The 23334-nt window shown below is 36.7% G+C and overlaps 1 protein-coding gene across 1 annotated transcript in view; it reads right to left on the reverse strand.

Moving 5' to 3' along the window:
* Nucleotides 1–23334, reverse strand: part of LOC140167791 (uncharacterized) — a 144775-nt gene that overhangs the window by 96495 nt on the left and 24946 nt on the right. Inside the window, exons 4-5 of the mRNA XM_072191084.1 lie at nt 13061–13181; nt 5134–5238 (exon numbers count right to left, since the gene is read on the reverse strand). Of these exons, the coding sequence (XP_072047185.1) occupies nt 5134–5238; nt 13061–13181 (226 nt within the window). The remainder of the gene's footprint in view (nt 1–5133; nt 5239–13060; nt 13182–23334) is intronic.

Below are 23334 nucleotides of genomic sequence, written 5' to 3' on the forward strand. Positions count from 1 at the left end.
ACGGCTAACATTTTCAAAACACTTTGACATGTAATTTTAGTATTTTATAAGTAAACACATGCATGGCAGGTGCTGCATATAATCAACATTTAAACATGTTTATAATAGTGTAAATTATTAACACCACAGCTTATATCAGTTAAAATTAAAATGTTGAAATGTTAAAGGTGTGTGACCCAATCAACAGCCTCGTCCGCCATTTTTATTCATCGGAACTGAGATTTTGGTATAAGAAGAAAGCTCATATTTTTCTCATTGCCCGAGTGAAATCTAACGCTGAGATATGTTTCATTTAAATGGTGTGAACCAAAATATAGTGATTTGTGGTTACCACACCAGAAGTGTGTGTCATATCCTAAAATAGTAGACATCAATCTAAGACAGAAAACAGAACATGTTCAATCGGACCATGCCTCTTTAATATTCAATAACATTTACAATGTTAACGTGTTTAGGTGTTAAACATGTGAAATACCTCCTATACCTTTACATATAAAGATTAACACATTGAAGTGTTACAAAGGTGTTTACCAACTTTAAAAGTGTAGATCCTTCTGAAATTAGACAAAAAAAATCACATCTACTTATAACTTAGCTCTCACACTTCCTAATAAAAACAAAAAGGTATTCCTCAGGCCATTCTGATAATTGATATTTATACTATTGTAATTTTAAACATTGGCTTTTAAATATTTTATTTTGCTGTAAGGACCCAAGGTGCCAATTTCACAGAGAATCAACTTTAAGTTCCCGTACATATGATATAAAGTCATCTGCCAACCAAATATCTCAGAGAAACCATTCTCCGTCATCAGCGTTGTAATGCTGTTGGTAGACTGACCGATGATTCTCTAGTGTTTCTAGATATTAACAATGTCCATTTTGTCTTCTTTTCATTCATATATTCTCCGTTGATCATTTCTCTGCATTTCAATCATTTCTATCTTGCCATTCTTAAACTATAAAGTACACAGTCCTGCGGCCACAGAACTACTCTACGTAATCCGACTGGTGTCAAGATGCAGGATTGAAACTAGAGGAAACCAGTATTACTGCTGACAGCTAGTAAGTACCATGGCTCTAACTGTGAAACTTTCATTTTACTTTCTATTTTTGCAGCGTATGCCAGTATCAAATTTACAAAATTATTGCGCTATCTACTGAAGATAGGTGTCCCAAATAGTGCACAAAGAAAAACAAAAGGACTAATAATTGATTTATTTATCGTGAGAGGCTTATAAATTGCACGCAAAGAGGTTCTTTTAAAGCACATGTACTTGATACAATTACTTACAGTACAAGCAGATGTCACTTACAAGATACACAGTTTCATGTGCTGCAGATAAAAGTCCTTTTTGGAAGCAGGACAACTTTTGTATAAAGTCCTTGTAAAAAAAACCTGATACCAGGTATATACATACTCCATCAATATATGAGGGGGTATCCAAAAGTTTTTGACATCACCCAGAAGTGTAATCACTGGTCCTTATGTACATTATGGTCCAAAAATGGTCTCATAAGTATGTTTACTTTCTTTACAGGTGGCGCTAGATGGGCAGTAGGTGCATAACCTGCAAGATGGTGAAAATTGAGGCACGCAGCGTGATTAAGTTCCTGCATTTGAAGGGTTAGGCCTACAATGCTCAGAAAATCTATGATGAAATGAAAGCAATCTACGGTGATGATTGCCCATCATTTGGCACTATTACTTTTTGAAAAAGGAATTTCCAAACTGGCCACATGTCCCTCACAGATGAGCCAAGAAGTGGACGTCCATCACTTACGGATGATGCGGCCACAGTGAAAAAACTCAAGAAAGTTGAGGATCTTATCATTAAAAGGTTATGCGCCTACTTCCCATCTAGCGCCACCTGTGAAGAAAGTAAACATACTTATGAGACCATTTTTGGACCATAATGTACATAAGGACCAGTGATTACACTGACAAAATTTCATTGGTATAGGTCTTTCACTTCTGGGTGATGTCAAAAACTTTTGGATACCCCCTCGTAAGCAGGGCCAAAGTATTTTTCCCTTACTTCTCCTCCAATCATCAATACTGGGTAGAAATACTTGATTTTGCCTTTCCATCCCCTGCCCAAGAACGCTGGCTACACCCCTGAAGATACACCAGCAGGTTGTTTGAAAACTCCATCATCTTGAACATGTCAATTGACTTTTTTGGCAAATCCCATAATTCCTTCTGGTTAGACCCGAGATATGTACTCATTTGACGATACGCCGACTTGTGATGCGCAGTAACGATGTTCGCTAACGATGTTCGCATTTGTGTGACGTCAAATGATGACATCTTGAGTCTAATCGCAAGTAATTATGAGATTAACAGAAAAGATCAATTGGATGTTGTTGATTTTAAAGGAACAATCAGCAAATTTTTGACTGTGAAACATTTTATTTCCAAACAACGGAGCCTACCCAACATGGCACATTGTATAGCAAATTTGATTCACTCATGCGGGGTGCTGGCAGAGTGCTGCACAAGTGCCGGCCCAGCACCCTACCTACAATACGCAACCAGCAAAACATACAATACACATTCCCGGCTGTCAATCGCCAAATTTCTGAATAGTCATAGCTATCAGGACATATAATTGACAGCAATCTCTCATGCATGAAACAAATTTTCCTCGTATTTCTTGGTCAATTTAATGTATTTAATTATTAAATTGCAGTAGCATCAATCGTACATACATAGGAATCAAACCTTACAAGCGAGCATTAAAATCAACTCAAGGATACATGCCATTCTATATTCCACTATCTTGGGTATGAATTAAATATGACGGGGACAACATTGACTTTGGAATTCAAGATTTATTTATCCAGACTCGGGAAAACATTTATGCTCCACCAACTTTGAAAATGGAAAAGGCATCTTGACATTGGTAAGAAACTGTGTTGACCAAATCTAGAGTGTCAGTGTCTACCTCCTGAAGGCAAAGTTCTAAGACCTGCATTCACTTGCTCAGTTTGACCTTTGACATTAGTTTATGGGGTATGAGCATATGTGCTGGCACTGAACCCCGCATTACATGACACAGTTTTAATGCACCTGCTTAATTGCATGTATTATTAATGGGAAACTACTTCGATTCCACAAAATTCTGGAAATCCAAAAAACTGAAGCTAAAAGTGGAATATGGTTAAAAACCTTCTGGAAATTGGATTTTGTACTTTTAGATGCAGATAAGGCCAAAGGTACGTCTCAAAGCTTGCACACGCATTTGTAAAATCGCGAAATTTGGGGAAAAAAGAAACGCAGAAATTTTTTTTATTTAAAAAAAAAATTGTTAGTTTCTTCTGAATAAATTCAGCGAAAATCAGACTTTTTTTCTCAAAATACCAATAATAAAAAAAAATTGCATTTTGCATTTGTTTTCAAACCACTCGAGACAAATCTTTTTTTTTTTTTTTTTTTTAATGCACCTGACATCAACAGTTTCCATGACACAAAATTAAAACATTACTGACAACCACCCAATACCTACGCTATGGACATTTCATAGACCAAATGACAACAAACAGACAGAGCATGTCAAATTGGTCCACAAAATGCGACAAATATGACCGATAATTGACAGAAAAAAATGACAGTAATCTTCTGTAAACATACAAGAGACACGCAATCTATGCAAAGACAAATATCATGAGAGAGATAGAAAAAATAGATTTTCTAAAATTGATGGGTTCTCAGGCCAAGGTCACTGATATCCAAATATCATTGTTTACATAATAAGAATTAATAACAACATTTGAACTATTATATAGACATTGCACAAGCATGCTAGTCCAATATTGATTCGACAAAGAAGTTATCTAAATATGCGAGTCAAATAACGGAGAGTTCAGCGATTGCAGATGTATAGGGGTTGTCATGGAATGGCTTACAAAATGACACTAACAAATGTTAATTAATAAACCTGAAAACGGAGTTCAAATTAATTTATGTATTTCTACAAACCCAGTATTATTGGACACCTCTGTAAGTATGTTCAGTTTCAATTCATAGATGCTTATGTAATCTGCCTCAGTCTAAGGTTGGAAGGGTTCGGGGCAGTATTGTATCCCCCTCCCATTTGGGGGGATAAGTCTACTGCCTATTCTGGTATTGCAATATTACAGGTGCCTTTCTAATAAACCAGGATCGCACAAACAAATCAACCAATAAGGTGCTCTTATTTCCGACATATTTGAATCAGCCAATCACAACCTAGCCAGTTTTGCTTAATCATACTAAGTTTTGCTTGCCCATATTCTCGAATAGATACAAACAGCTGATCGTGATTCTTTCTTTTCTTTTACACAACCACATACAAAACAATACATATTTTTCCTACACACAGATCCACTCTGTGGCTACTCATGGTGCCAGAACATCCTACACAAGTTTAACGAAAACATTCTGAAGAATCATGTCAATGATTGAACAAGTTCATCTGCATGAGTAATATGAATAGGGGATTTGTTGAAAACAAACAACAAAAACAACAACAACAACAACAACAACAACAAAAACAACAACAATAACAACAACAACATTGATAACAACAATATAAGGTTATGCAGCAGTGTTGGTCTGCAATGATTTGGCTCAGTAGCATCAATCATCATATATCAATGCACAGTTCTACCTGAAAGTTCATATCAGGGAAAGATTGGATGCTACGTATCATGAAGCCCTGCAAATTATGCATGTAATCTTTCGCCAACAAACTCATGATGGGAGGTTGGCATCGTCAGGTATTTTTCAGAAAGCTCATATTAACAGAGATTTCCGACTCACTGCCATGGGCTCAATCCTGGAAGGATGTGTCCCCCCACCTTTTGGCAAAATTACCCATTTTTTGTTCTTTTCAGCCATTATTTAACCATCCCCTCCCCCCACATATACACGCACATTTCAAGCTGGATTGGCACAAGTAAGATTCATACCAAAATTCCTGGGTGCTCAGTTGTAGCATTCTGGTTGGTTTTTATCACTTCATTATGAAAGTTCTTGAGCATTACCAGCATTCCAAGAACTCATCAATAAAAAATTACGAAACTTGATCTTCATTTGTGGCATTGTCTTTTTTAAAGACATTTCTTGTTATCCCCTCACACATTGCTTACCTGACTTTGCCATTGGTATTCTTCAGCACTGATGCAGCATATCCCTGGCTTACTCCAACTAAACTCTTCCCATCAACTTCTATGATCTGATCATTCACTTTGATCCTGTGTCAAAGAAAAGAGGAATATCATACAACATTATTAGTTAAATGTGTTCAAAGGTGTGGGTGAATCAAAATGTGGATCTCTTTATGATGGAACCATGGGTTATTCCACATGGTTGGGATACAGAGTCTGATATGCTGTCATATTCGTAAAACTATTACAACATTTGATTCAGGTGATAAACATGAAATTACATCTTTATATGATATGTCTGAAGTGATTTGAATTTGTTGATATGAAAATATGATCCAAAATGTGGTGTGGTGGTGCACTGTTCGTCCACAAAATGACACATTTGTTGAGATTTTCAAAGTTTCAGTAAATAATAACACAAATTAACTTTTTCACTTATTACTAAGTACTTTTAAGTGCTTAATAATTAGGATACAATAAGCTGGTGAAAAGCAGGTTTTACTTTTGGGAGTTAGAAAAAAGAAAACGTCTAGCAAAAGTGATACTTTATTCCATGTGGAAGAAGATGACATGGTGTCAGTGTTTGTCCACAATGTGTGATTTTCTATTCAAGGTTTTAAAACTTCTTCAACAGATTCAGTAAGCTATACTCAGTGCCATATTATCACGTCTTGAGATATCCACCAACACACAGAAAAAAAAAACTATGACAGTGGTCTGCAGGGAATATACACATTAAAGTAGCTTCCAAAAGTATAAAGTCACAAATTCTAAGTCACAAAAAACTCAAAGTGCACTTGTGGCGATAGTCTTTCATACTTGTTTATGGATTGCCAGACCCACTTTCCCCTCTTATTAGATTTTCAAATTTGTTCTGTGTTCCAGTTTTTTCCATATGTGTACACATCAAAAGATGTGGCCGCACAAGAGATAAACACTCAAAAGTAACTTAGAGGTCCAGAACCTTTGGGGTTTCACTCATGTGGATGCTATTAGAGGTTTGACCACAGAATTAGAGAAGGAGAACCAGGATTCGACCACCATCTTGATACAGGCATGGAGCAAAAACTTGGGGTATTCCGTTTCCCTTGGAATGCGCTTGAGGCAATCGTTGCCACAATGCAAGCGTGACATGGATGATGGGTGCATTTGAGAGACGCACTTGATGTACACAATACAAAGATGCTTCAGAAGAGACACAGAATTGTTTCCATTCGTCTACGCACACTGTCGGCAAGGACCTGAATACCCCTAATTTTATCCCCATAGCTGACTGCCCTATGTACATTGATGTAGGGGTATAGGGAGTCCTGGTTTTCTTTCTTTAATTCAGCATTTTTATCTTGATGTATCCAATCTGTCCCTTATAATTTGGCTGGCCCAAAAAATGTGCAATATTTTGTTTCACTGTATGATTGTACATAGTGATTGGTCAAATCTAACACCCCAAGCACCTGTTAGTCAACACCAGGACACAACTCAGAGTAACTTGGAGTTTCAAAACCTTGAAGGTTCAAACCCGTCTGAACATGCTAAAAGTAAAAGGGGAGAGCCGTCCCTGTGGGTAAACAAGCTAATGTAACTTGTGTTAATGTTTGATCATGTTATCGATAAACAAAAAGTGACTCTTACAAAATCTAGGATGCAGAAATGGGCTAATAGATGTTCATTAACCTGTATGTATAACATTACACAATTCACTCTCAAACTATTCAATAAGTTTTATTTTTGTATAACATTACAGCATTCACTCAACTGTTCAATAAAGTTTTATTTTCGCAGTCATTTTCTTTCATGTGGACGATTAAACAGGCCTTTATTTTACTATTGATTTCCCTAATTTAGCAGTTTACCGATAATTTAAAGACAGAACTTTATTTTGCTTTTTTATGTTAAATATAATCCTCATCAATATGTTTTATTGTTAAGGCGAATGGGATGGTAGTTGTAGCGATTTAACTTCAAAACTGCAGTGTACATCTTTACCCTAACTCCCTTCTGTTTTGAATGAATGAATGAATGAATGAATGAATGAATGAATGAATGAATGAATGAATGAATGAAGAAGGAAGGAAGGAAGGAAGGAAGGAAGGAAGGAAGGAAGGAAGGAAGGAAAAGATGAAAAGTTGTTTTCTCCACCCAGTGTTGAATCACCAATCCCTTGGAAGCAGAGGACACCATCAGGAATAGCAAGCCATCTGTGTGATTGTTGCCCAGCCAACAATTGGGGATGACGATACAAGATTTTGTTCACACCATCTACAGTAATAAGAAAAATAATAGGCTTTCTTTGGATGCCAAAATTTCAATTTAATGGGGTAAAGTGGGGGCTGTTTTGACAGTCTCATCTCCCCACTAAAATTAAAATCGCCTCACCCACAGTTACCTGGGTATGTATTGGAGCATGTGTGGCCGAGTGGATAAGGCGCCCGACTCATAATCCATAGGTTGCGAGTTCGAGCCCCGCTCGTGCCAACGTGTCGTGTCCTTGGGCAAGACACTTTATCCTCATTGCCTACTGAAGGATGGGGTTGGGGTTAGGTTGGATTGGATGTTTGTATAGTTGTTTGTTTCAATGTTGCAATATTGGCGATGATTAAGCTGCTGCCTGCAAATTGCATTGTTTCTGTTTAGGTGTGATTAATGTTCAATTCTAGCAATTTGACCTGCGGGTCTCCATTAGAGTTTGAAATAAAAATAAAGAGGGGAAAGAAAGGCAAGAAAATAGCAATAGAAGAAGTCTGTGATTGAGACTGAATTGGAGAGAAGAGGAAGGGAGAGAGAAAGAGAGAAATACCCAAGATGCCACACATAGTTTAATGTCACAAACTGACATGCATAGGACATTGTACAGTGCTCTTACAACAAGTAAAATAAAGACATGCTTGATGTGAGATAAGTAAAAGTGAGCAATATCCATTGCCATCATTTAAAAGTCTATAACAAAAGACAACAACCACAGCTCTGAAATCCAAGACGGCAATTGTACAATGCCATTTCATATGATAACACAAAGTATATCTTATGTCTTGCATAGATGTAATGAATCGTGATGCCTGCTAGATAGAAAACAGAGCTGTTGTGACACCCAGTCTCTATCTATTATATCTCATTTTGTCAAAATGGTTAGAGAACTGTGAGAAATACTATGGGCATGTAATCTTAAGAGTATTGCTAAGGGTGGAAAGTCTATCCATTTAACACCCACACATATAGGCCTATATACCAACACCCCCGCAAGCTCACCCCTACTCACCTTTACCGACAACCGTGGACCCTTTGTGTGTGTGGTTGTTAACAGTGAAACCGTGGACCCACACACACAGACATATCATAATCCAAAGTGGACTTTTTTTGATATTTCACCGCTAACCGTGGTCCTGGTATTACACCTACCATAGAGGACCCTACCCCATATGCAAAGTTATGCTGTCACCCTCTGCCGCTGTCCTACGACCGTGGGCGTCCCACATTTCGCAGTTTCTGGTTTTCACTACATAAGTGTGGACTCAAAGTCCACGTTTGTAGGTGAAAACAAGCGCAAACCAACCCCTACCCACACTTAACTACAATACCTACACCCCCACCACACACCCCCCACGGTGTTTGCCTCCAAACGTGGACAAAGTTTAGGACTCTGCAAACATGGACGTCTGAAACCGTATTCAATCGACAAACCGAGGATGTTTTTCGCCATTGTTTGTGAGTATGTGTATGAGATGCAATTTTACCTAGCAACTGCGGATGGTATATTTAATTAATGCACAATAGAGGGCGCATCTCGCAAATGCATTACACCTGAAATTGTGGTCGTTTGCAGACCTCCGAAACGAGGATGTCCCCCCTTTGCAGAGTGGTCCGTGGTTTAAATGTGAAATGTCATGTGCGTGTCCTTGCTTGTCAGTAAACACATACGCAGCGGAATATCGTTGGCTACATGCAGCTATGTGGAAGGTTCGTAAGTCAAAGGTTCACTATGTCGAAGGATCACCTTGTCAAAAGTAAGTTGATGTCAAATTCGAAATAACGTTCGCTATGTTGAATCTGACCATAACTGTAAACCTTATCCTAACCATTACACTAACCCTAGTCCTAACCCTAAACTAGACCTATCCCTTGAACCATATTTCATATTTGACATAGCGAACATTTCATAGTGAATCTTTGACATAACATACCTTCCGACATGTAACCAATGATTGCCAACTCATAATATTAACATCACCCACAACCAGTAAGTTCATGTCGGTTATGACCTACATGCAGGACAAAAACTTGTAATACCTATTTATATTTCAGTACAATCATTTCCTTTCTCCATTTTTTGCTTTCTTTCCCTTCTTCCTTCCTTACTCTCAGCTGACTATACATTGGTCATCACATCCCACGTCTAATCATACCGCATCTTTCTCCCTCAAGCATAATATCGCCAAATGTAATATTCTCCTCACCGCACATGGAACCACATTGCAATATATTCCAACTTCCTTTGATAACCCCACCGAGGCAGAAAATAGTATTACCTTTTTATCAAGACCTATATAACCAATCCAAATTGTAGAAAAGATGTTTTGTGGTCTGAGGCCCCTTGATTTGCCGATGAGGAATACGTGCTGCGGCAATCTCGCACTTCTTGGGACAAAAGGTCCATATACCTTAGAATCACAGAGTATCTGATTACTTTTACCTGTCAAATGCATTATCTTTGCACTATTGTTGACTATCCCTCTACTCATGAGTCCTTACTACTAGATCATATTAACGCTATAGACTCCGTCGAATCTGTACTTTAATACAATTTACAAATAAGCTTGTGATAGAGGTTACTTATGTTAAACTCTCGTACAATCAGCGATCGTAGACGATTCTTGTTCAATTCCAAACGAGATATGATAACAAATCGTATACAAGCATTGTTATTGGAGGGTGTTTATCCACTTGACGGCAATTGGTATGCAGCGGTATGTGCGCAAAGGTTAAACATTGTCAATCTGGTTTGAGAACGGCAAAATTCTCTTGGGCTGAAGGCTCTGAACCTCATCAAAGACGGCAAACAATGCTGCAGTGTTTGCACGCGACTTGTATGTCTGTAACCGGACACTATGCTGTATACGCTGCTTTACATCCAGTGTAATCAAAAACGGTTTCCTAGTTAGTTTTCAAAAGCGACGGACTCCGTTTGATGACTCCTGCGATTCAAAAAAGGAAGCCTTAAGAACTATGCTGTCACCATGACAACCGGTAGATAAATTGTTTTTCTTTAATGTCAACGGTGCCAAATCAGGAATTGCGAGAAATTGTTGCTATTACATTATACCAAAGTTCAAGGATGTGAAACTAACATTACATCTACTTCAAAAGCAAAAATGTGCGACTTCTTATAATTAAAACTAATTATCTGAAATCCAAAGATAATCTCAAAATGCAATTTCGGAAAGAAACTGATATATCATTATTATTGAAATCCTATAAACCTAAGTAGTCCTGTTATAAAGATGACCCGTCCCTTCCCAGCTGCAATGTAATGGACAAATAGTCAAAAGTAACATCAATATTTTAAAAGCATTCACAAGAAACGCAACCAAGATTTTAACCCCTTCCCTCCCTTATGAATTTGTTCATATACAGCTAATTGATCCTGTGTTTTGTTTCCCTTTGCAAACTGCATGCTAAGAATACGGCCAAACAAAATAAATAGTTTGCTTGTTTTTGCACTCTCTGTGGAAGACAGGGTCCGGTTTTGTTTAAATTTTTACAGGCTTAATACTCTCTTGATGTGGTTGTCGACTGCAGATGTTTAAGAAAAGTTAAACAATTTTTTTTAATTCAGAAATGTCAGAAATGTTCATTTTCAAGACCATATTTGGAATTGGCATGAAAAAGTGCATTAAAATGCACGCAGAGTACAAAAAAGCCAAGTATTGGTTCAGTTGTTCTTGAGATAGTTCTTGATATTTTGAGAAAATTATCTCAAAACTTTTTATGTTGACGCCTATGGCTAGCACGCAGTGCATTAATCGAAAGTCTTAATAGACATCATTTGGGATCTTTTTCTACTGCAGCACTTCACTGATGTGTAAAAAAATAGTTTTAAATTGTGACGAAACTGTTTAAAAACCTTTAAGGCATCAAAAATGTCAAGAAAGAAAAAAACCTTATCAGGAATTTCCAAAACTGGGGTCGGTATTCTTTGTCCCAGATTTTCAAAATTCATGTTAGTCGGGCAATTTTATTTGCTGAAGTCTCTGCACTTTGGTGTAAGAAGGCAGATTACCATCAGCTGAGAAGACCATAAAGAAAGAGAAAAAATAAGATGATTATTTGGAAGTGTTTGACTATTCTGGGTCAAATAATACAGAGAATTACACACAGCCTACCCTGATTATTTTTATGTAGTCAAAACAACAGAATTAAAAAAAGTATGCCAGGATTAACGGAGGATATAGCAACCTATTTATCCAGTCTCGTTATTAAATACATTGCAATTTGATGCATGGGATTGCAAATTCACTACTAGCCTCTCAACAACCTAGCCATTATAGAACTCAATCCGACTTGATCACCGTATCCCACTTCTTATATCTAGCAATTTTATAGGGCCTATATCTCACATTCAATCCAACTTTATCACCCTTACCCGATTCTAACATGAACACACTTTCTATGATAATCTTACCATATTATTAACGATAGAAGTTTTCAATTTGAAACTAACTCCTACTAAATACCACCTATTATCTCTCCATCATTTGATGTACTCATATATTGATGAAATGTTGGTAGATTTAACCCAATTCCTTCCATAATTCAACACCCTTGCTTTACACTCTCAAAAGGTTTGTACATTGTTTACTCGATTCATTTTTTGTTGTTACAATTTTTTAATTTTATGAAGTTGGAGGAATAATGTGAACTTGACCACCTGCCACTCTGAACAACTTGAACCATTTATACACAACAGCATTCTGGGTCAGAGTAAGCTACACAAACTAATTATTGGAAAAATTGTGACAACTATAACTATTATGAAAAAAAAAATACCCCAGCAAAAATAAACAGCAACCTGCATTTACATTAAAAGGTTGCATAACCTATCTTGTTGACATGGTTTGTCTATATCTGGTCTGTGGTGAATTATATAAAATAGCTCAGTTTTCATTACAAACAAGAAAAGCATACAACAACGGTTTTCAATAAATATTCGAGCCAACAGTGATTAACAACAACATCCCACAGATATTGACGTACTTGATACCTAACAAAACATATATTGTAACACAGGAATTGTATTGTAGAAATAGTAATGTCACATCCATTTTTATTTGTGGTTTCAACTTTCATTCCAGTTTGTTTATCAAATTTAACGTAAAATGTGAACTAAAAAGGGGTTCTTAAACAAGCGAAAATTTCACAGGTGCTTATTAGGAAATGTCACTGACATATATGGATTATATCCAGTACAGTACTCATGTATGGACATTGTTGTACCAAGCAAAATTTCCGAGGGTTATCGCACTAAGCCACTCTCAGAATGACTTAACAGAGACAATGTGTGCCAAGTTAGCAAATATTTACAATTTAATTGCTGAAATGGGGTCTAAAAACTGATCAAATGGAAGATGTACATCGTAAATGTTGTCCATGTAGTCCTTGCATTGTCCCAGTAGCCCCCTCCTCATCCCCCACAGGCTGGTCAGGTTCACCCCTGTGTATGGATACTCATTCAAGCATACAAAAGCTTCCACAAGGGTAAGAGGCAAGAAGAGACAACACAGTATGATGTAAACACCCCACACACACACCTACTATCTACTGAAGATAGCTGATTTTAGAAACCATTTGAGGTTGTTTGAGTAAGGGTTCACACAAGCATGAACCGTTACTCATAGAACCAAATATTTTGACGTACCTTCCATCCCTCATGGCGGCTCCATTGGCTGTGATTGTCTTGATAAATATGCCAAGTTTCTCCAGTCCTGCATCGGCTCCGACACCCATTCCAATAATGCTAAGACCAAGACCATCTTCACCTAAAATAGAAGAAGAAAAAGAGAGAGAAAAAAAAGAATATTTAGACTTGAATGCAAGCAAACAAATGTTAGAAACCAGAAAATTCTCTGAACTGCTTTAGACTGACAGAAGGCCTTATAACATTCCAAAATGATTCTATGCAGTTGTGCATTTGCAACTCAAAACAAAACACTACAATTACATGTACTTAAGGTTAGTAACTATTTTTAACTGTTGTGATTTGGTCGTTCACAGCATCCTGCGAATGGCATTGAGATTTGGCAAAATTTGCATTGATCATTTCATAGGGAGCATATAGAAGAATTGAAATATCACAGATATACTTTTGTAGGTCCTGTGTTCTTGAGCTATGTTGTAAAGAGGGCTGATATCACATCACCTTTAACTCATTAACAACAAATAAATCAAGCAAGTTTTCAAAGTATATGACTTGTAGGCTGAACTTCTGCAAAACATCAAGGTGTTATTTTTCAGTAATGTATTGATTTAGACAATGAAAATTGATCTTTTGTGCTGCCTCGACCAACAATACTTGGTCAACCCTTAACCAAATGGAAGCACTGTAAAAGACTCCTAAAAACAAGACTCTTAAATGATGAGGTTAGGGCCCGGGTTTAGGGTCATGGTTAAGGTTATAATTTGTCACTAGTTAATCATCAAGAAATGTTGGGATGAACATCACTATTATACAACTATGATTAGAACTGGTTGTGACATTCAGGACCAGTATATAGAGTCCAATGTTTTGGATGCATCTTGCCATTGCCGCAGGCCACAGTGTTTTCCCATTGTACAACAAAAATATATTTGTTGAAGTGAGGAGTTGAGAAGAGAAATTCCAAAAAGAAAGGAATTATTTGAGTGATTGGTACATCACAGCTTACGACCAAAATCAGACATAATGGTCGACTGCAGATCCGTCCGATAACGCTTTTTTAATGGGAAATGAACTTTGCTGTTGGATGATGTCACAATGAGGTTAGCATTTATTCCGTATTGAAAAGCGTGTTCCGACGGATCTGCACTCGACCGGCCTCCAGAAGAGCGAATGTAAAACATAATATTTTTCACAAAAAACAATGTATGCAAAAACACTGGCCCATAGTTACTCAAAAGTTGCTTCCAACTTTTTTCTTATTTATCAAACCTATACTACCGATTTATTTTTCAAATCAATAAGGAGGTTGTTCAACTTTGTCAGCAATCAGGTGATGTTTTCTTTTGCATATTTTTGCCCACACCTGCTGTATCAATACCTCTACCATTACATGTAAATGTGCTACATGCTCTATGTGGCTACAACATAGGAATTGTTGATGCAATCCAAACATCGATGAGAGCACAAGAAATTGCTATTGTTCATGACATATAGCTGCCACATGCACTATCTTTACAAAATCTTCATACAAAACAAACATGATGATGCAAGGAAATCAGAACTACAGCAAACCGAGTGATGATAGAGTGAAGAGAGCCCTCAATTATTGCAAGTAATCTGTAAATTCTGTCAGTTGACTGAAAATGTTAAACACAAAAGTTAATTTCAAATGATATGTCAAAAACGTCCACCCAAAGCTTCAAACAATTTTAAATTTCCAAGACAACACTAAACATTCAGCCAGTATCTTAGAAGTACAGACATGCTCAGTATTGGCTCAGTTGTTCTTGAGCTAGAATGTAACGTTTTGAGAGCAGTAGTGTAGACAGGACTTGTTGGCAGGGGTGGCAAAGGGGGTATGTGGAGGCATGGCAACTTTTACAGGGGTAACTTCTGATGAAAATTGTCCAAAATGGGCTAAATAGTATAAAAAGGGCCTAAAAATCTGGGTAGCCAGCATCCGGAACAGGGAAGCCAAGAGGAGAGGGGAAAGACTTCACACATGGGGGAGGCTGTCCCATTATAGCTATATGCCACTATTTTCAGAGGAAATACATTACATTGCAAGGTATGACGTCAAACAAGATGAAATATACATCACTGGCTATTCCTTTAACTCATTGCGCACAACCGTCTTTCTTACAGCACCTCTGATTGCTTAATTACAATATAATTACATGCATTTTGATGATTGATGAAAATAAAATATGAATATGAATGAAAATAAAATATGAATGAATGTATATACTCAAAATATGAATGAATGTATATACTCAACTGACTAACCAATCAAAAGAGATCTTTTAGATCTTTGCACTTTTGAGCTTAATCCCATTCAGCACCTACTGACTATTCTTACCATATCTCTGATTGGCTCATTACATGACATAGTCCTCTTTGCTGCCAATCAAAATAGCTCTTATATTACAAACAGATAATTCAGCCAGTAGTAGCCCACGGGTTAATTCAAAAGTCCAAATCATGTATCCACATGTGCTGTTTTAATACGTACATTTTCACTCTCCTCTATCAAATTGCATATTCCTGCAGAGTCAAACACTCAAATGTAGACATAAATATTCAGGCTCTTAAAACTGAAAAGGCATTCAGAAAGACGACTTGAAAAATGCATCAGATGTCTGAAGCACACTGCTTCCCTTGCAATAATATTAAACATTTGTCGTCATATACATCCTGTAGTGCATTGACGATTCTGCAGGAGAAAAGTTTATGAGTTTTGAAGCACTTTTGTAGTTCGAATGTAAAGAATACAAGATCTATCAGGGCACAGTTCTTTAACTCCAATACATTTGTACATTCATTGCATGATCTTTGAAATTCTGAGTACAAAAACTCATACTCTGCAACTTGAGGTCAAATTTTGCACTATGATTGTTTAATTGAGGTTATTGAACTATGTCATTGGGATGAGGCCATTGAAATCCATAGTAAGTGGTGTTATGAAGTATTTTAGCTACTGGTGATGGAATTTGATGGGTAAGATCGTAAAAAAAGACATCCGCATCTGAAATGCACAAATTATACAATCTATTTCTCTGACTGGAATATAATTTCAAAATCTGCTCTGTACAATTCATACGGCTTTGCGGCAGAAGGACGTATCTCCATTAGCTACCATATGAATGATTGCATCAAGATAGTCCTGGAATCAACAGCACAAAGTCCTCCCTCCAATGACTTGAATGGACTTTGTCTTTGTTGCAGAACTCTACACAGATGCACAGCAGGATGGACATAGGTCTTTGTGCTGCAAAGTCCTGTGCTATATTGATGCAATCATTCATACAGCAGCTGTTGTGTAGATGTCCATGTCTGCCAATGCATCATCCATATACAGACAAAAGTTTGTGTAATTTACAAAATATAATTGCTAGTAGTCTAGAGGGCTGATTTTACTCTCCAATGTTTTTATATTGCAGCAAACATAGCATTACGTCTGCCAGGCACTGTGTCTTCGTAGACAACAATTATCTGCAGCATAAGACTATGTATATATGCTGGCAGCCAGTGACATGGGTCAAAGTCACAAATGCTGTAGCAAAAATGCTGCAGAGTTGCCTTGAAGTAGCAACAACCTCATATAAATAGCCCCTTAAAGGTGTGTTACTTTATTCCTAGTCAAAAACACTCAACCAAATTAAAATGCAAATTTTGGTATCAGATGAAATAAGCTCATATTTTCTCAGAACTCAATTTGAGGTCTGAAATATGTGATATGTGGTTTAGATGGTATGAACAAAAACAAGGTATACAATTTTTCACTATGATGTGGCAGTGACGTCAGTGCACATTTCATTAGGTGCAGCATCAAGTCGCTAGTATTCGCTCGAAGTGCTGGTGTACACACAAACACGCTTAAAGATGCCACACAGATGCACAAGTGAAAAGCTGCCTCAACACGTAGTCGTCAATACCACATCAGGGTAAAAAATGGTATAGTTTAGTGGTGTACCACACTAGAATTCATGTACAGTTCTATGGGACACTGTGATACACATTTTCCTTCTAGAATCCAAACCTGTGGAGCAATAATTTGAACTCAAAACTTGGAATAGGTTTGTTTGGGTGATGGGCCTCCATGTGAGGTAGAAAACATTGTGTGATGAAATTGCACCACCCACCTTTAACTTGCATGGGGACTTCCAGTCACATTATTGGCCTCTAAGAACTATGTTGATTGGTTACAAACAGGGATATATTATGTATTGAGCCAATCAGAGATATGGTAAGAAGATTCTGTAGGGTTAAAGGGGATTGCTCAGAGATGTAAAAGCTCGATTTTGATTGGTTATTTAGATGATTATATAATGTAACTAACCAATCAGAGGCACTGTAAGAAAGACAGCAGTGAACATGGGAGCAAGGGCTGGGGTTAAAATCTGGCAGTATAAATAGGTTGAATTCAATAAGCCTTTGTTCTAGTACAATATATATATATAAATAGAGTTTTCATGTTTTAAATCTGCCTTTTTAATTGAACACATATGAAACTTTAATAAAACCTGCAGGTCTATGTCACATGCTTAAGGCTGTTATAACCAAAACGCAAGAACTCTTTGTTTTTATCATTGCTGCAAAATATAAAACAGAACAACCTACTGCCAATCAATTAAATAATTAATATCAACCTTTTGTTTTAACAATTCTTTCTGGATACCATGAAAATACAAGACGTTGCAAAAAAAGAAGGGGGAAAAAAGAAAAAAGAAAGAGAATGCAAAAAAGTTCAACTTTGCATCTGTATAATTTAATTTGAAAAATAAACTATATTCACAATTTTCCAAAGATACCTTCAAACTAGTTTAGCAAGTCTCCACAGGCCCTACACAATTGCAATGAGTTCCCTACATGCTTCATTTAATACAATTCACACAGTATATTAAATCCACATTGGTGCGGTATACTTCTATAAATCAAGATCAATGTAGAATTGCGCAAATGCTTTGGGAATGCTTCAATTTGCAAAGTTTTCAGGCAGAAAACAATACAAAGAGTGATATGCACAATCATGGAAGTAAGAGACATGTCTTTTACTTCCACGATAGAATGCACGGATGTTTACGTATAGACCTTTTTCTGATGACGTCACCTAATCGATATTGGGGTCTGAGATGTAAACAAACAACATGTGCGTTTCTCACATGTCCACGATGTAAAAACACCAAATACTGCGTATTTTCTCCTGTTTTGTCATATTTCACGTTAGCTTCCATAAAATAATTGTTTAAACGGGATGTATACTAGTTACCTTTGTTCCAGTTTGTTTTGATGCCATAAAATACAAAAGATACGGAAAAACCGTGATGCTATTTAAAATTCAATCTTTGTTTTCTTTCACAATTTTGTTTACTTTTTACACCGTGAAGAACTAAACGCGTACTGCGAGCTGGCAATTCCGCGCAGGACGCCTAGAGTGGCGCAAAGTTGATCGTGCGCGCCGGCGCGATATTTGCGTTTGGGTGCTGATGACTCGAATGCTGGACCCCAATATCGATTGATTGGTGACGTACGAGAAAAAGGTCTATAGTGTAATACGATTATGATTTCTCTGAAGGTAAGATTATGTGTTATATAACTTTGACTATCTCTACTGATAGGATTATAGTTTCTTAATCTAAAAATATAGACAAAAATATAGGTTAACATTGAAAAGTACAAACCCTATGAAATTATTGAATTGCTTATACCATGGAAGTCTCCATGATACAATGCATGGATGTTTTATGCATTGTGTAATAATGCAGGCAGGATTATGTGTTGTATAACTGTCATTATCTCTTAAGGTAGGATTATTCTTTATCTATGGATGAAATTGGCCCTTTTTTTCAATTTTGTGTCCTGAGAAAATGATCCCTTTTTTGTGTGTTTCAGATATCATGTTTCTTAATCTCAAAATGCTCCCTATTTTGCAAAATAGTGCAGGAGCATGCCTACCTGTGGATACACAGAATGCATGGAAGTACCTAATTTTCATTATTTTTCATGCTGCTTTTCATATCATGTTTAATATATTTTTACTTTGATACAGCTATCTGGCTGTATAGACTGGATTCCTGGGTGTATAGAGTCTTGCGCAATCTCTTATCGGGTATTGGCTTGGGACCGTGTCAGCTTAGACTCAGTCAGATTTTCCTGCCGGACATTGCCAGGGGTCGTGTGGGCCTTATTTTGCTTGAGGTCTGGTCCTGTTCGGACTGCTCTCTTATCGGGTTTTGGCTTGGGACCGTGTCAGCTTAGACCCGGGGCTTAGACTCAGTCAGATTTTCGTGCTAGACATGGCCGGGGGTCGTGTAGGGCCTTGCTTGACGTCTGGTCCTGTTCAGACTGCTTGACTTATTGCCCATATAGCATTATCATTTGTATTGTAATAGTTTATTAAATCACCTGAGCTTTTAATCCAATCTTTCTAGTATTCTCATTATTTAATCTGTTGCTCCTAAATCATTTTTTTGTACAGCAACTACAAGATTATTTTACATTTTGCACTTTACAAATCCCTGCTTATTATCATCATTGATGTGCATCAATGCAGATTTTGTTTTCTCATGTAGCTCAATCCCAATATATAGCTCCATACATAGCATTTATTATAAATGATCATCTTAAGGGTAGAGACAATAGAAATTTTTACCAAAGGAACATATTCTTGTTTATACCATGATATTGTTGTATATCAATACTATCACAAGTTCAGCTGTGTAACTTACCTAAAAAGTGGTTCTTTTAATTAAAAATGCAATAAATAAAATCACTCTGCGCTTTTAGTACTGACCAGACTATAGTAATATTTGTAAATCACTCTGCGCTTTTAGTACTGACCAGACTATATTTTTTTCTATATTAATCGATTTACAATATTATGCAATACTAGCAGCTATTAATCATGCTTCAGTGGGCAAGTACCTCGAGCTTTAAATGGTATTGAAATTTGTCTTGTCCGGGGACTTCCATAATAGCTCAGTGGCGTTATTTTCTAGGATGGCGAAGGTGACTGATGCGTAGTAGGCCTATGTAGGGCTGTAAAAAGCCTGTTCAGTAATTTCATCCGAAGAATGTAGAAATCCATGAATCAGCCAAATTTAGATTTTAGCACCTTGCCCAGCACCTTTGTTAGTTTCGATGTGCAAACATTAAGCCCTGTATTAAAGACAAAATAAGTTATTTTACATGAATCTGTAATTTCTGTACATAGTATGTATAAGAAATCAGATATTATTATTATATTCGGTATTTTATTTTTCACATATCGTGGCCAAACGGCCAAATTACATGTAAAATTACTTATTTGAACATACATATAAATATTAAAAATATTAAACACTTTAAGAAATTTTAAAATACATCAAAAATTGCATCTATAGGGAAAAAAAGTATTAAATCAGAAAAGCATCATATTGCACGCAAATATTCATTTGACCAAAATACTATTGCACTATGAAAAACATCAAAATATACTAAAATCCAAAATATGTCAAACATATTATAACAGTACTGTTGTACCAGACTATAAAAAGCAATCATGGCATTGGCAATGAAGAACAATCCCAAGAGGAGATAACTGATTTAAAAGTTTAACAAAATATAGGACAGGGCTCAGCATTTGAACGGGGCTTAAACTTTATCAATACTGCTGCTTTCCTCGGTTCTTGCCAAAACGTTTTGAAATATCTAATGACAATTTTAATGATTTATCCTTCACTTTTAGGCATTTTATATACAATTTAAAGTTGTTTTACCATTTTATACTTTCGCTGGGATCACTGAATTAAGACCCCCCCCCCTTCGCTATCACCCAGATCACATGGTTTGTCATCCACCCCCCACACACACACACACACTTGTTTCCCATTGGATCTATCGTCATCCTGATTCAGACGCTTTTATTGTTTCATTTACAACTTTTATTATATTTATCACTGATTATGTTGCGAATAGTCTTTTGAAATTAGTAGGCGTCATTAGTAGATCTCATATAATTGAAGTGCTCCCCCGAATAGCAAGATAATGACAGGCTTATGCTTAGTTTTGACATGTAAGAATACAAAATGATTTCCTGAGTTCTTAATGGGGAGTTATAAGCTCCATTGCAAAGTGAAAGCAGAGCGAGGTGTGTCGATGTGAGGGGCATGCATGTGTTGTGTTTATGGCCCGGGGTTTATGGGGGGAGGGGTGGGTTAGGCAATTAACAGCTGCCTGGTATCATTCAACATTTCTGATACTGTTACGGCTTGAAATTTGAAGGCAGCGGGACTTAAGATGCTCTCAGGAACAACTTTTACCACCTGATGAACAATCTCAAATGCTCTACTTTGCACCAACATGACAGTATAGATTAGGCCCATGAAAGTCAATTCCGAGTTTATCGTCCTTTTTTCCAGGTGCGGTGCCTTTTTCATTTTCACTATTTTATCAGATTTCATTATTGACCTATAAAATGCGTGTTGATCTCAGGCCTAACTCATACATGTGATTTATAAACATGTTTTTATATGGGTAAGGACTAGGAAAGTTAGAAAATAGCCTGGTTTTGCTTCCAAGTTATGAATATATGTTTTACAAACAAAATATATGTTTCCAATTGCTAAAACTGGTGAAAACACTGATACTTTGGAAATAATGAATTATTTTGGCATTTTGAAAATTTGACACGGGTATTTTTGGTTTCCAAAAAGTGACGCTGGCGGGTACGATAAACTCGAATCGACTTTCACGCTACCTTATAGGAAATATATTCCATAAGTTAATGGTTTTATAGTTTATTATTTCGGTTTACCAAAAGTCAAGAAATAATATCAGTAATAACTGTAAACAAGAAGAGTCCTTAAAAAGGACAACGTTCCGCTATGGCCTACTGGTATTGAAAATAAATCAAAATCTACTCTTTCTTGACTCATGGAAACAATTAACATTGATATAATTTAGCTGAACTACTTGCATGGGGGTGTAGAAACACGCAATAAAGCAGTTGTTAAATGGCATGTTGTGGGACCGGTGCACTGGCGTAACAAACAAGTGGTAGAATCCATTAGTTGCTATGACAACGTACCTAGCCCAGTTCGGACAACGACCTTATGAACTTGAGGTCTTTTTAGCATATCCAGTAGAGTGAACCAGAGAGAGAACTGTCTATGCTGAATGCTGGCTTAGAATTAGTAGAATTAAATTTGATATATTCTGTGGAAGACTTGAAATCTTGTGTGGAACTTTCAAGAATTATCTTATAGTGAACGGTGTTAATGAAACACTTTTGATATATCATGGTTTAAATGATTTACAAACTAAGTATTTTAGAATATTTACTTCAATCTTCATTCACAAAAATACTGTAGTGCATGTATGCAGTTTACTAGTAGTATGCCTAGATGCTTGTGGACTCAATTTCCTTGGTGAGCTCCCACCAAAGGGCAGTGCACTCACTGTTCATTTAGGGCAAGTTCGTGAAAGTAAATACACATAAATCATTACCAGTTTATAAATTTAGTCGAATCTCTGCAAGGTAAAGTTACAAAATTTAAATGGTAAAAAATATTAGTTGGCTTTGGGTATGAGAGTATTGTATTTCTGTCATTACTTTGCTGTCACATTCCAAGATCCAATAACGTTAATACAGATTAAGAGTCAATGAACTGAGAACTCGGCCATTGTGATGTAAAACAGCAGGGCCAATGAGATGCCTTGTTACATACTAAACTGAGGTGATTGTCTCTGCTACATCTCCTGCCCTCCATGCACTTTCATGACTATTAAACCAAGCAACTATTTGACAACCTAGTGTACAAGAGGCAGCATTTTACCTCTTTACAGTCTCTTTCTCATACATATAATTCACGCTTCAAGCAAGTTTTACAAACAGGATATGATGAGAACTGGTACTGGGTGTTTTGATCAATCTGAGCATATCGTTCCTACGGAACAAAAATGGTTTTATGTCCATTTGAAGCCAAAATAATGGGATGCATTTAAAAAAATAAAACGCACTATATATTATATCTTGGAGCTGTGCATAGTGATAAACTAAACCAAAAAACATATATAGAACTCACGATAATAAACTCTCTTTATTTCCCAATCATTTATCTAATGTAAATAACAAAGAGACGCTTATTATACGACAGACTGAGCACAGCTGTTGCACAATTGATCAAGATCCATAAACTTCTGAACACATTACAGTAGAATCAAGGACGTTGGTTCAATCAATTGTTTCAAATCAATAGGACAGAATATGAATTCCAATACGCTTACGGCATTCT

This window comes from Amphiura filiformis, chromosome 13, assembly GCF_039555335.1.
Source record: "Amphiura filiformis chromosome 13, Afil_fr2py, whole genome shotgun sequence".
Taxonomy (NCBI): Eukaryota; Metazoa; Echinodermata; class Ophiuroidea; order Amphilepidida; family Amphiuridae; genus Amphiura; species Amphiura filiformis.